General features: G+C 35.0%; 1 protein-coding gene across 2 annotated transcripts in view; it reads right to left on the bottom strand.

Moving 5' to 3' along the window:
• The window catches only part of FSTL5 (follistatin like 5), a 333775-nt gene that overhangs the window by 214325 nt on the left and 105637 nt on the right, over positions 1–13813 (bottom strand). For both annotated transcript variants that reach the window (XM_074866563.1, XM_074866564.1), the window contains exon 4: positions 12583–12831. In XM_074866563.1, coding sequence (XP_074722664.1) covers positions 12583–12831 — 249 coding nt within the window. The remainder of the gene's footprint in view (positions 1–12582; positions 12832–13813) is intronic.

The following is a 13813-nucleotide window of genomic DNA, read 5'->3' as shown; positions in this document are numbered from 1 at the left end:
AAATAAAGCATTAGCATTCTTATATATAGCATAAGTCACTTATCCTCATATTTCTAATATGTACTGATTTCAGATATTCAGTGTTATTAGGGACTTTAAAATCTTTTACCAGGTTTTTTCCTACAAGGTTTAGTACAAAAGTAAGTTTTTCCAACCACCGTAGCTAAAATGTCTGCTTTAAAACTTCATCATACAGTAAAAAAGATGGATATATTCCCAGTGTGGCCATTCACCATCTGCTTAAGCAAATACACTTAAAGATGCTTCTACAATTGTGATAAAATGACAGCAAATCTAAGAGTGCACAGAGCTCATATTCTAAAATGATGATTGTACAACTATAGTTTGCATCATTAGGGACCAATAAAAGTCTTTATGTTCCATTCGAATGGCAAGGACCTTTATCAAAGAGAAGCTGGAAAAGGAAAATAACAAAGAAATGATCCATTTGCAGGTGTCTTAAATTTAGGAGCACTAACGAAATAACTGCTTGACCATAAATAGTATCTACCAACACAAAGGTATTTCTCTCACTTTCAGATATTTTTACTGATATACAAGACTTGCCACATTTTCTAGATTCCAGGAGTGCTTTCTTCTCATTTTCCAGGTGGGATTAATCATAAGCACACGTAAATTCCATATTCTTAACAATAGTTCAGTTAAGATTCTCTGTGTATTTAGATTGTTATTCTTTTGACTATCAAATGATGACTAGGAAATGTTAAATTCATAGCTTCCTCTTTGCAGAGTGAAATATCCTGGCAAACAAAGGCTGGATAAGAAATAAAACATGCTATTTTATTAGTGAATAGCACTTTTTCTATTCTGTACAACTAACATTATTAGATATCAAAACTGTATTAAAACACTGCTAATAGCATGGCATGTTTATCATGAGTCTTAGTAATAACCCTATAGAGAATACAGCTAAGAACTCTGTTTTAAGGCCAACATCAGCAGTTTCCTTTGGCAAAAACACTTTCTTCTAGAGATTCAGCAGTCTTGGTCTCTAAATGGTGTAAAGAAAAAAAAAAATCCACCATCTGTTCCAGCCCTGAGGGAGACAAACTTTCCTGGCAGTATATAGTTCAAGATTTAATTGCACCCAAAACCAATACATGTAAATGCAAAAATATAAAACATCATTCTTAGCAAGTGGAAGTTTTGTATAATTGTACTTTAGCTTATTTCTCTGGGCTAGACTTTAACCTATTTTTGCTGTAATCTGTTTTCCTTTATTTCTGTTGTTTGCTTTCAACAATTTTAAATTAAATCCATGTTATCATTCCAGATAAAGAGAAGACTAAAGGATCTAATTAGATTTCATTGCCCAATTTATCAAATTTCATTTACTTTATGCTTGAGAATTAGGAAGAGTACATTTGCTAAGGCCAGTGACAGTAGAAGCACTTTCTAATCTCAAAAAACTTTTTTTTTTAAGCAATTTAGTTTCTTCATGAAAAGTAAAAACTTCAAATAAATAGTACTATATATTTTTAAATATCAGTAGCAAATCTCTGTGATTTCAAGGACAGCAAAAGGGACAAGTTCAGAGTCAAACAAGGAGAGAACTATATTAGACTGAGGTAAAAATTAACTATTTTTAATTCCTGAAATTAATCTTTTAAAATCAGTTTCAGCTGGAGGATTCTTTGGGCCATTCCATATAAATTTCAATATGAGTCAAGTCTGTTTTATCTCAGGATGAAGTCTGTCCCTTAATTTGACAATATTCTCTCTTTTGACTGCATTTTATGTTAAAAGGAGTATTGTATGGCATCAAAAATTCCATAACAAATAAACAAAATGCTGTCATTAGATCACTCCCCTTATTAAAGGTCTCTGCCAAGATTCAGATTATTGTCTTTTGCTTGCTATGCTTTCTGTTACAGTCGTATAACTAGCTACCTTATTTTTTTAAAACTAAGGTAATATATTTAGTATATAAAAACTACCAAGTCCTGGCAATAAATAGAATATATACACTACAATGTTTATCAAAATTGTGCTACTTTAGTTATTTCATTTACCTGTCTATAACACAATTAACAGAGTATATTGCCCAAGTTTATAGCTGATTTTTTTCTGGTCACTTCTTATGCTTGCCCATACTATAACTTGTCATCACAAGCATGGAGGGAGGTGGAAGTCAGTCATCTTTGTACCACAATGTGTTCTAGTCACAAAATGAGATGAAATTAAGTAAAAAATTGGAAGTTAACTAGGTAGTGATCTACTAAGAATCTGAATTTGGAAGTGTCCAGCTCCTACATCTCATTACCTATATTCTGCACTTTCTAGTAAATTCCCAAGAAGTATGAAAAAATTTACAATATTTACTGAAATTGATAGAATTTTTACTAAATTAGGTATTGCCAATTATGTAGATTAAGTGACTTTAAATCATATCCCATTTCTCAGGTTCCACTAAGGCACTATACATTAAAAACAACCAACCAACCCTGAAAAGCCAATTCTACTTTCCTAGTTTTTGTTTACTGTGAACCCGCAAATATCCTATGTTAAGGGAGAGTAAATGGCAAAACACAAGAGGCAGCTTTTAACTTACAGGTTTTATCTACTGTGGATTTACTTTCCCCATCAATTATTATCCAGTGGAGTTAGAAATGGAAATTTAGGATCATTTTTGCATGCCTACTTCTCTCCACTGTTTGTAAAAGAAGCTGTTATTTTTTTCAGTTAGTATACCATATACTAGCCAACTTGAATTACAAATATTATGCCAATGCCTTGTATATGTATCCAATTGCTGATGATTTTTAAAGGCCAACAATATGCTCCATCAGACAAATATCCCACAAGACCTAATGATAATTCTGACATTATTTTAATTAAAACTTTTAAAAGTTTGTACTAGAGAAACCAGTGTGCACCAGTTAATGCTTTGTTGTTCTAAAATGAAAAAATCCGTATCTCACTTAAAGCTCTGCCTAAAGACTAGACTTTAGACTATTTACTATAAATTTATGACAAAACAGTTTAAATTTATTTTGACTTATTGTGTAACAATTTTCATTATTCCACAGTACCCAATTTGACATTTAAAAATAACCTGATTTAATAAAAATAATTAAAGAATGATAATTGGCAGCAAGAAGTTTTAAGTTTGGAGTACATGCAGTCATTGTGTGGCTACATTGTGGACTACAGTTCCCTGTTTTTTTTCCAGTTTTGAGCACATTCAGTACTCTCAGTGTTAGACAGTACCAGTATTTATTTTAGAATGCTGTAAAAGTTGTGGTGGCTTTTTTGCCTTTTCCAAAACATTTTTTTAAAGGTCATATGAGCACAGAAATTGAGGATGCAGAGATTATTTGAACCTTACTTGTACAATCCTTGCACTCCTAGCAGTGTGTCAACACTTTTATGACAGTACTGAATTAGCAGCAGGAGAGCAAAGAAAATCTATCCTGTGATCTGCATTCTCCTAGCTTCAAGAGCAGGCCCAAGTTGCCAGGTTAGAAGGGAGGGTGCTAGTAGGACTTTAACACTACCTTTCCACTGATCACACTTTGCCAGAACTCTACCTCCGTTTCTCTTCCTCTGTTCTCTCTATTCTCCCTCAACAATACTGGAAGCTACTGGATGAAGTGGAGCACTGCGTGCTACTTTCTGTCCCCTCAAAACCAGGCTGAAGATATATAAGTAAGGGTGTTTTTTGGAGATGCTTACCCACGGAATCACAGAATGGTTGAGGTTGAAAGATACCTTCAGAGGTCATGTGGTAAAACTCCCCTGCTCAAGAAGGGCTACCTAGAGCTCGTTGCCCAGGACCATGCTCAGTCAGGTTTTGAATATCTCCAAGGAGGAAGACTCCACAACCTCCCTGGGCAACCAGTGCTTGGTCACCCTCACAGTAATAAAAGTGTTTCCTGATATTCAGACAGAATGTCCTGTGTTTCAGTTTGTGCCCATTGCCTCTGGTCCTCTCACTGAGCACCACTGAAAAGAGCCTGGTTCCTCTTTGCACCTTCTCTTCGGCAATTTATATACACTGATGAGATCCCCCTGAGCCTTCTTTTCTCCAGGCTGAACAGTCCTTGCCTTTCCTCATGGAAGAGGTGTTCCAGTTCCTTAATCATCTTTGTGGCCCTTCACTGAACTCTCTCCAGTAGGCCTGTGTCTCTCTTGTACTGGGGAGCCCAGAACTGGTCACAGTACTCCAACTATGGCCTCATCAGTGCTGAGTAAATGGGAAGGATCATTTCCCTTGATCTGCTGACCATGCTTTGTCTAATGTAGCCCAGGATACTATTAGCCCTCATTGTCACAAGGGCACTTTGTTGGCTCATCCATTTAACTTCTCATCATATCAGTCCTATGTTACAGGGTCCCTCTCCCATCATGGTCCCTTGCATGGAAGGAATGATAAAACAGATAGCTGCACATCATCTGCTTCCATAAATAACATGTAGAATTAACTATTATACTAGTCAACCAAATGCAAATTGAACTGCAAACTTTAATTTTATGCAGTATTTGTTATAATAGAAGAAGGTTAATAAGGCACTTCATTCAATACACTAAAAAAACAATGTCTAATAATAGCTAAATTTAGAGCAAGAATGAAAAATATATGCATATCTAATTAAAAAGATGTCAAGGTTTTTTCTTCTTCTAGTAAATATCCAGGTATACTGATTTGGAAGAACTATTGTACTACATTTGGCAAATATTTAGGAGTTGGAAGTATTTGTGAAACTGCTCATGCAAACACAATATTTCCATTTTAAGCCAAAAAATACTATTTCTTTTTTCTCCCCTTAAGCACTCTTTCCCATATACTTGGAGAAGTTGTTGAAAACAAAACAAAACAAAACAAAACCAAACACCAAAATCAAAACCACTAAATGTGGTTCCATTCAAATCCCTGAAGCTCACACAGTCTGTAAGTAAAGTATATTGCCACAAATGGGCACTGAGTTGCCATCTACACTAAGAAAACAGAAAAACTGGGTAATCAATATACATTTAAAATGTTGCTTGTCCGATTCAGTGACTTGATAGAGACTTTAGAATGCAGCTTCTTTGAACAGATTCAATATCATTACTGAAAGCAGAAACATTTTTTAAATTCAAATTCTTCTACCAATGACAATCTGTGATGTCCATAGACCCATTTCTTTGTGTGGTAACAAGGAGCAGTGATGCCCCTACAAGCAATTTTAAACTTCATTAAGTTCTGTACAGAGATTAACTAGAGAACACTAATACCTCATCACTCTATGAATGCAGAATACATAATAAATTAGAGCTTATTACATTTATTCCAGTGTTGAAGGAACTATATACAAAGATTGGTACTGCTCCAGCTACTGAAAATAAGAGATGTCTTTAGCCAGTCAAAAAAAATCCTATATTTATAATGTGTTTGAGGCTTGTCACTGCCCCATCCTACATTTTAGAAGTATGAATTTACTTCAAAGGAGGAAAAAGAGAGTAGAGTTCTAGGCTTTAGTTGCAAAGTGGTACAATATCATCAACAGCAATGAATGCAGGGTATGGTGAATGTTTAGTTTTTAAATTAAGCATGTTATATGCATGTTCTCAAATATTTTGCACTCAACTTCAGTCTGCAGATTCAGTAGCAGATATCACATATGTAGGCCTTTCACCTCTGTTAGTTTAGGCAATTTAAGACAATTGTGGGCAATTCAAGAGAGATGTTTGTGACACATCTTGCACAGACGCTTGAGGAAAAACAAGACTGGTCTTCCAAATCTCATGAGCAAATCAACTCAAGCAAATGAATCATGTGGGGACAGCACACTAGAGGAACAGTGCTAAAATTTAGGTCATGGTTTCAAAGGACAGTAAAAAGAACCAGTTTTCCATTAGCTAACTGATAGCCAGAGAAAAAAAACAAAGAGATCTTAGAAAAAAATTCTCTTGCAATGAAAACACTGCACTAGAATGTAACTGAGATTAACATATCCTAAATTTCTTTTGAAAGACTAATAATTAACATTAAATAATGAGTGTTCAATATTTATATTTAAGACCAGATGAAATATTTTCTGAAGTTAAATTGATAAGATGATAGAGAGTTACATGCTTGCTTTTGAAGCATATGAACATCAAATGAGATTAAGTAAATGTCCATGCTTCTAAATGAATGTGTCAGTATTTTAGGAACCAGTCTAAGACCACACACCTTGGGAGGAAAATCAAAAAAATGTCAAAAAAAATTTTTTTTTAATTTAAAAATTTAAAAAAGTATCTTTAAACTAATCCTGTTGCAGTCACTGGAGAGGTTAGCCCGGTGTTCTACATCTTTTCTGTGGGCTACTCTTAGGATTTAGTTCATTTCAACTCACCTCCTCCAGCCTTCTTTCAAATGAAAAAGCCTACAGCCTTTCCCCTAGTATTTGCAAAGTCTGCTTCTGAAATTCAATGTTGCTTTTACTCATGGGATCTGCTGTGTACAAAACAAACACCAAAGCTTGTTTTGAATCTTTTCCTGCTGCCTTATTTGATAATTTTTAGTTCTTTTATTGGAATACAAGGCAGTCTACTCATAACCACTATCAGCATGCCCTAATGATTTTGTAAGCCTCCTTCATATCCCTTATGAGACATTTAGTACTTTTGGTCATTCTTGTTGACATCTTCTGAACTTTTTCCAGTTTGCCTATACCCCTTTTGAATATGTTCATAGTCAGCTCTTATCCTCACTGACATGAACAACTTAGTATCAGCAGCAAACTTTCTTACCTGTTTCTACTTTCTCTTTCAGGAACAGACTGAGAAGCAAACATTATAGAAGTCTTCAGAAATCTAGCCATTTTACTAATAGTAGTAACTCACACACTATTTAACAGATTAAAAGATTCAACTAATGAAAAAAAGACAAAAATAGAAAGACAAGAAAGTAAAATATTGTTAACATCATAAGGATACTACAGAAGCTACTTATAAGTAAAAAGCTTACAAATGAAGTAATCTTTATTCCAGAAATATTCTATAAAAGTCATAGTACATAGGAGTATGTGTTACATTCCTGAGGATTCCTAGTAAATTGCAGTTTGTCATAATGATTGGGTGTATTATTGCATAGAAATAGCTTCAATGTAAAATGTACAAGCATCTCAGCGTCCAAAGAAAATATAAGATGAAGTTTGTCATGGGGAAGTTTTCAGTCTCTTATTTAGATTTACTGGCTTGGATGTAGGAAAATTAAGCAATTGAAGTTAACACAAAAATGAAAACATAACTGAAGCTAATTTGATACCCAGTGTGGGGTATTTACAATCTGGTACACAAGAGTCTAACTGAACTTTTTAGAAGCCAAAAAATAATGTCCTCAGTCTTCTAAATTCAGCACAAAGCCATTAATTTCACAGTGCCACTTCACAGAAAGAAGATAGTCATGGAGGCACCAAGTAAAGCAATTCTAGTCCATTTGAATCACCACCCTCTGGGGCTTGTTAAAGCTATGGCTAGGGACAGCCAGGAAGGGGTTACACAATAGTATCAAGCGCAGTGTGAGCCAGATGGTCAGATTTCTTTTCTTGCACAAAACAAGAAGCTGCTCTGAAACACAAAGTGTATGGCTTGAGAGCAGCCAGGACACTGGGAGCAGAGAGCATGCAGAGGTCACCTAGCCAAAGAACTATGTAGTCAGCAAGCCAACAAAAGTGGTGCTAAACCAGAATGCCATCAGCATATCAGACTGCCCAGCTCATACTGTCAATATCCAATCTAATGAATAATCTAAGCTTTGAACTTTGATTTTTGTCACTGGTATTTCCTTTAGTTCGTAATTCATTTTTCCTCTCCTTCTCACTGCTGAACTCACCATCCTGGCACTTAGCTATTTTTCTCTTGTCTTTCATATACTCGCTCCTTACCTTCACTCCATTATTTTCTTTCCCATGTTTTCCCTTTTCTCTTACCTTCTCCTATATTCTGTTCAGAAATTAAAACTAATAAAGACACAAATATGATAACCACCAAGGCTAAGTAAACTAGCAGTCAGACAGCCGTTTGCTTCCCCATTCCTTCATTCTCCTAGCAGTTGAAAAAAAAATTTGAGATCGTTCTTAGACAGAAAGTTCCTTAGATCACAAAGGATTTCTTAAAGAGTTCTCTTGCATTGCTAGAATAATCTTAAATATTTTAAAATATTTTTAGACACCTCTGACAGTGATTGTGGAACTTGCATTCACTATCATCCAGCCACAGGACACTAGATTTCACAGGTGAGAAATAGAGAACTCAACAGGTATAGAAAATACTTCTAATATAATCCCCTTCTCTATGAATCTAAAAGTAATTAGCTTCTCTGCAGAATACATTTTGCTTCTATACCACAAGAAATTGAGACAGTTTATTGAGTAACTCATAGGGTCACATAACCAAATCAAAGGAAAAATCATTCCGTGTCTGATGCAAGACATCATGACATGCCAATAAGCAACTGATGGAAAAATTACAACAGAGTGGAGAAAAAGTAATTTCTAATTCAGGATGGCCATTATCTTGATCCATGTCAAAAATGTACAATTTGCATAACAGCCTCAATCATCACAGAAAGACAAAGAGACACTTAAAACTTTCTACTTCAATTACTGTTTCATGCCTGTTTACCACATGTATTTGGGAAAAATGTATTATCTGACTTAGTGTGAGGAAATAAAGATAGCAAATGACAATGAAAAAGGAAGGAGTCCAATGAATCTGAGCATGCCTATGTCAAACACAGGAATGGGAAGAACAGTTTGTATATTCTATTAACTGTTTCAAGTTTACCTGCACCACCCGTCAGCCTACAATGGGACTAAAAACAAAATCAAAATAACAGAAATGTAACTAACAGATTTAGTGATAAATAATTACATAAAAGACAGGTAAGGGACAAGAATATGAAGTTTTAGTTTAGAAACATAGCATATCAGGAGAGTACAACTTTGACATAGGTAGCTTTCACTACCTCAAAACGCATTTATCAAATGTTTCAGACATGGCTCTTTGTGAAGGATTTGATGCTTTTTGTCTGTTGTTTCATGCACTGCTTAGGTAAGACACACATTTCTCAATAATGTTAATGGAGTTTCAACATATAAACCAAAGATCTCTTTCATTTAGCAAGTCAATCCTTTAACTCCACTCATCTTCTAAGTGTTTAAAAGGGCAATATTTCAAACTGTTAAGTAGAACTCATGATGTTTGAGATCAACTATAAATCATTTGGTTACAAGATGTATTATTTAAATAATTATAGCTACTTAGCTGCTATTGTAATGTTAATCAGATATATAGAACATTTGCTTGTAAAATTTTATCTCCAGACACAGAATACGAAAGTGTTCTTTGGTAAACTTACTCAATTAAATAAGGTGTATTTCTCAGCTTTTCTGACCTTGAGCTTGATACCCAAACTGTCTAAAACTTAAAATTTATCCATGAAGAAATATTTCCTTCCCAAGAAAAAAAAAATCAACCCAGTATGAGAATTTGAAACCTAAAAAACCCAAAGCATGACCCTGTTAGACTTAAATATAAAGCTTAAAACAGATAAAATTAACAACAAAAAAAATCAATAGTGACCAAGTACACAGATGTTTGATCTGAAAGTCAACTGATTAGCAATAAGCCAGAAAGCAAAAAATCTTTAATTGCAATCATCAGATATATGGGGCATTGTTGTCAGTGACTACCATATCATGTAACAGCAACTTGTATGCGTACTGAACTTCTTACCCCTCCTGCCCCCGCAGTCCAGATTAGCTTTTATTAAAGAATTCTGTGAAAGACTAAACAACAGGGTCAGAATATTTGTTTTCTGAATGTAGGATATTTTTTGAATTTTTCTGGTCTCAGAAACAGCTCACTGAAGTGACATCATTTGTGCTAGAGGATGCCAGCTAAACTAAGAAGGACGTGGCAGCGTCCTTCTGACACCATCAATAGTGATGTGGTTCACCTTCTCCATTCAGGAGTCCTACTGTTGTGGTAGTTTTCCTATCAGCTTTTTAATATTTTTGACCTGATAACTGGCAGGACTTCAGGTCTACTGAAGGCAATCTACTAGTGGGTAGCTCAGAAGTGTTTTGTAAAAGGAAGAAATCACATGAAAATAGTTTGAAATTTTCTGGCTCTTTTACCATATATATAGTGAATGTTAGTGGACATATTCAACAGTCACGAATGGCAACAATGCCTTGACATCACTGTGCTGTACTACAGCAATGTATGAGCTGAAATTAACAAGGTAGAAATTGATATTGGTAAGGCTCATATATACTAAATAAAATAAAGGAACATAACTGTCCCTAGTCTCACCTGTTTAACACCATCGAAGTCAACATGAGAAAGAGAAAAAAGGAAATATTTTACACTATTTGTAGATATCTAGTTATACTGCCCAAATTAGAAGATTTTAATATCTTGATAAATAACAGTTTTCAGAAGGCAACTAGAGCAAGTCACTTGGATACCCTAGTCCTTTTCTCCTTTTCTGAAAATTGTCAAGCTAAAGGAGAAACCTACTTTTTTAATCCAACATCCAAACTAGGTGTCTGAACTTGAACACAATTCAGTTATCCCATTGTCCACCTCAATAGATATGAAAGTAATGCGGTAAATGTAAAACATAAAGATGAGCTAACAAAACTTTAGGCAGCATTTGGATGATATTTCTAGCTAAAATACTGTGTCACTTTCCATTTCAGTAAATAAATCTCACTGCATTTTTCCACCTCAGAAAAAGAAACACTGTAATTTTTCACAAATATGCTCTGAATTTATTTGCATTGTATATAGCACACTGAAGAAATTAAATTAGCCCCATAAATTTAAACATTTTAGTGTTTGTTAGTCATTTGTTCTATCAGAGTACTGCACCATCAAAAAAGATTTTTAAAAAGGGATCGTAATTAAGACACAAGACAGAAGCATTCATGTTGTGTTATTGCACAAACAATACCCTACAAGCCCCATATACTGTACTCCTAAAATCAAATTTTAAATTTCTACATGCTGCTTACTTAAAGTCTATAAACTGTGATGATATATCAATTTTATAGTGTTCACATTTAGTTTTGAACCAATTTAAACCTTCACTATTACTTACAAGTGTATTTCCCATTATAAGATTTTCACACATCCCCCCTTTAATGTATGAACCCCTGTCCCTTAACATGTTTTGATGAAGTTGCTGAGCTTAACTCATCTGTTGAAGGAGGCAAAGGAGTAAAGGCACTTCACCTTGGCAGTCACCCCATTTATTCAGCAAGAAACAATTATATAAAGCCCAGCTGTGAAAGCATTATATTTTTTTCTTTGATTAAGTTCTTGCGAAAAGATAATTTTTGGTGGGTTCACCCTGCCACTGCCCAGTATTCAATTGTTCTGCTACAAAACCCTTCATAATAATAAAGATAATGGTATTTGTGCATGACCTGGGATGTTTGGATTTGGTAAAAAAAGCCCAACTTCTTGTTTAAAGGACAATTCCTCAACCATAAATGTAGTGAAAAATTCAACTTTGAAAATTTAAAAATTGGTTCCATTTGGACAACCTTATACTAGAATACAGTCTTGAAAATTCTGATTAAAATTTAAGTGGAATATTGTAATTTAAGTTAATGTTCCCTACAAAGGTGTATTTAATTTAATGGAAATATTTTATTAGACTTCTTTCTGTGGTGATAGTAGTTATTAGCTGATATTACTGAGAATGCAACTATATTCACAACATACAATATTAACAAAAATAGGACAGTCTTCAAAAAGAATATGAAATAATTCAACCCTTAGGTAGACTCTTTAAAAATGGCCTTATTTAAAAACATTTCCCCCCCAAAAAGCCATCTGCCCATTTTAACCAGTAAAACATGCTTCAAATCTGTCAAAGTACCCGTAAACATGCTTAGTCAAGGTCTGCATTGGCAGAGTTCCAGAAACCTGCAAGGTGTGCTCAAATTACATAAAAAAGAGCAAGTTTCAATTGCTGACATCTTCAGCATAAGATGCTTAACATAGAGTATACATCTCCACATTCAGGCTGGCATCTCTCAGCATTCAGAAGGTTAAAAAGTAACTAAACTTGTATGCTTTGGTAAATATGCAAGTAAACTCTTCATTGTCCAAACTCAAAGCAAGGAAGACCCATTTAGTCATGCACAGGCTGCTGGTCTATCAATTTCAACACTAAATACAAGCACAGGTCCTGTAGCCTTACAAAAGCCCTCTGATATCCTAAATTCTGTTTTTCCTGTAACAGAGATTAATATTCTTTGGGCTTTGGGACTGTAAGTACGTTCAGTTGAACGAGGTCAACAGCCACATTTGTAAGACAAGCTGCCATGGATTAATTTCCAAGAGAGAACTGGTTTATTCAGGTTAAAAAGGGGTGATTGCCCAGAGCACTGAGTACAAATAAAAATTAAAAAAAAAAAATCCATAAGATATCTCTGGAGTGAGATACTTACTGTATTAACTTTTTGAGTCATTTATTCACTGTACACTCAGTGCAGCCTCTGTAGAGCTTTAATTGAACTACTTGAAAACACATACCCTATAGCAATATTCCAGATATTGTTCAGCCACACTTACCTTTGAAGAAACAATCTTCGTTGTGTACAATGGTGACCTTTTGCTTTTTCAGACAGGCAGCCCTGTGCACTTCACAATGGTTTTCATAGAATTCTCCATCAGAACCACACACGGGCTTGTAATGCGGCTTGCAGTGCTCCATGCATAGACACTCAGCTTGGCCAGTCTCCTCATTCACAATGCAGTGTCTACCCAGACCACAGTACTTGTTTTCACAGGATCCGAAATGGCCATCTTGACCCATATACCCTAAAAAAAAAAAAAAAAAAAAATTGATATATTAATTAATCTTTGATATATTTATTGCATTTTGTTTAATTGCATGCAAGATGCAAAAAGGATTGTATTATGGAAATGAAGTGAGAATATGTCCTTTGTTACATCCTTGACTAATGCTTAACATAGAGCAGTCTGAAATGAAACAAATTTAATCTCATTATGACTAGGCATACTTTCAGTCATTGTCATGTGTTAGATTAGCTGTAATTAAGAGCAACATCTAGTACTAAGACAAGATTTACTTTTCATTAAAAAAAATTCATAGTAAATCATGTCTTTTTACATGTATAGCGGTTTGTCACCTTAAGGTTGCTATGCTACTGCATGTAATAGAACAATGCATTCTCTTGAATTTAGAAAATACCTTGAGTTGGAAGGGACCCATAAGGATTATCAAGTCCCACTCTGTGCTTCTCGCAGAACCACCTAAAATTAACCATATGTCTAAGAGTGTTGTCTAGATGCTCCTTGAACTCTGACAGGAACATAAAATAGACATTCACCCATCAAGACTGATACACAAGAATAACCAGAGCTGGGTCAAGGCTCTTCAGCAACATGGAGAAAAAAAAAAACAAAAAAACCTCTGCGGTGGCAAGACAATGACATTTCGGTGAACAGAGGATGGTAGAAGAGCAGGACTGATCTATCAAGTGAATGGTGACTAGAAGGAGTTAAATGAGCCTCTAGTGGTATTTCAATGAGACAAATCAGATTTGGTAAAGGAGTTTCTGTTGGCTGCAACTCCCACTTCCTTCTGCTCCTAGAACATGGAAATAGAGTGTCTGCATTAGGCCACCAAAGCCATCTACCCACTTTCTATCCTATCTGTGCTGCTGCCACCATGTAAAATAAGTACTGTGGTCATTAGCTGATCTTTAGGTGAAAGGGGAAGTTAAGTGCACAGTAATATTTCCTTAGTATATCCTGTTTCCGTCTTGGCTGCCACAGA

The sequence above is a fragment of the Strix uralensis genome, chromosome 4, assembly GCF_047716275.1.
Source record: "Strix uralensis isolate ZFMK-TIS-50842 chromosome 4, bStrUra1, whole genome shotgun sequence".
Taxonomy (NCBI): Eukaryota; Metazoa; Chordata; class Aves; order Strigiformes; family Strigidae; genus Strix; species Strix uralensis.
This window is presented reverse-complemented; position numbering and strand designations above follow the sequence as displayed.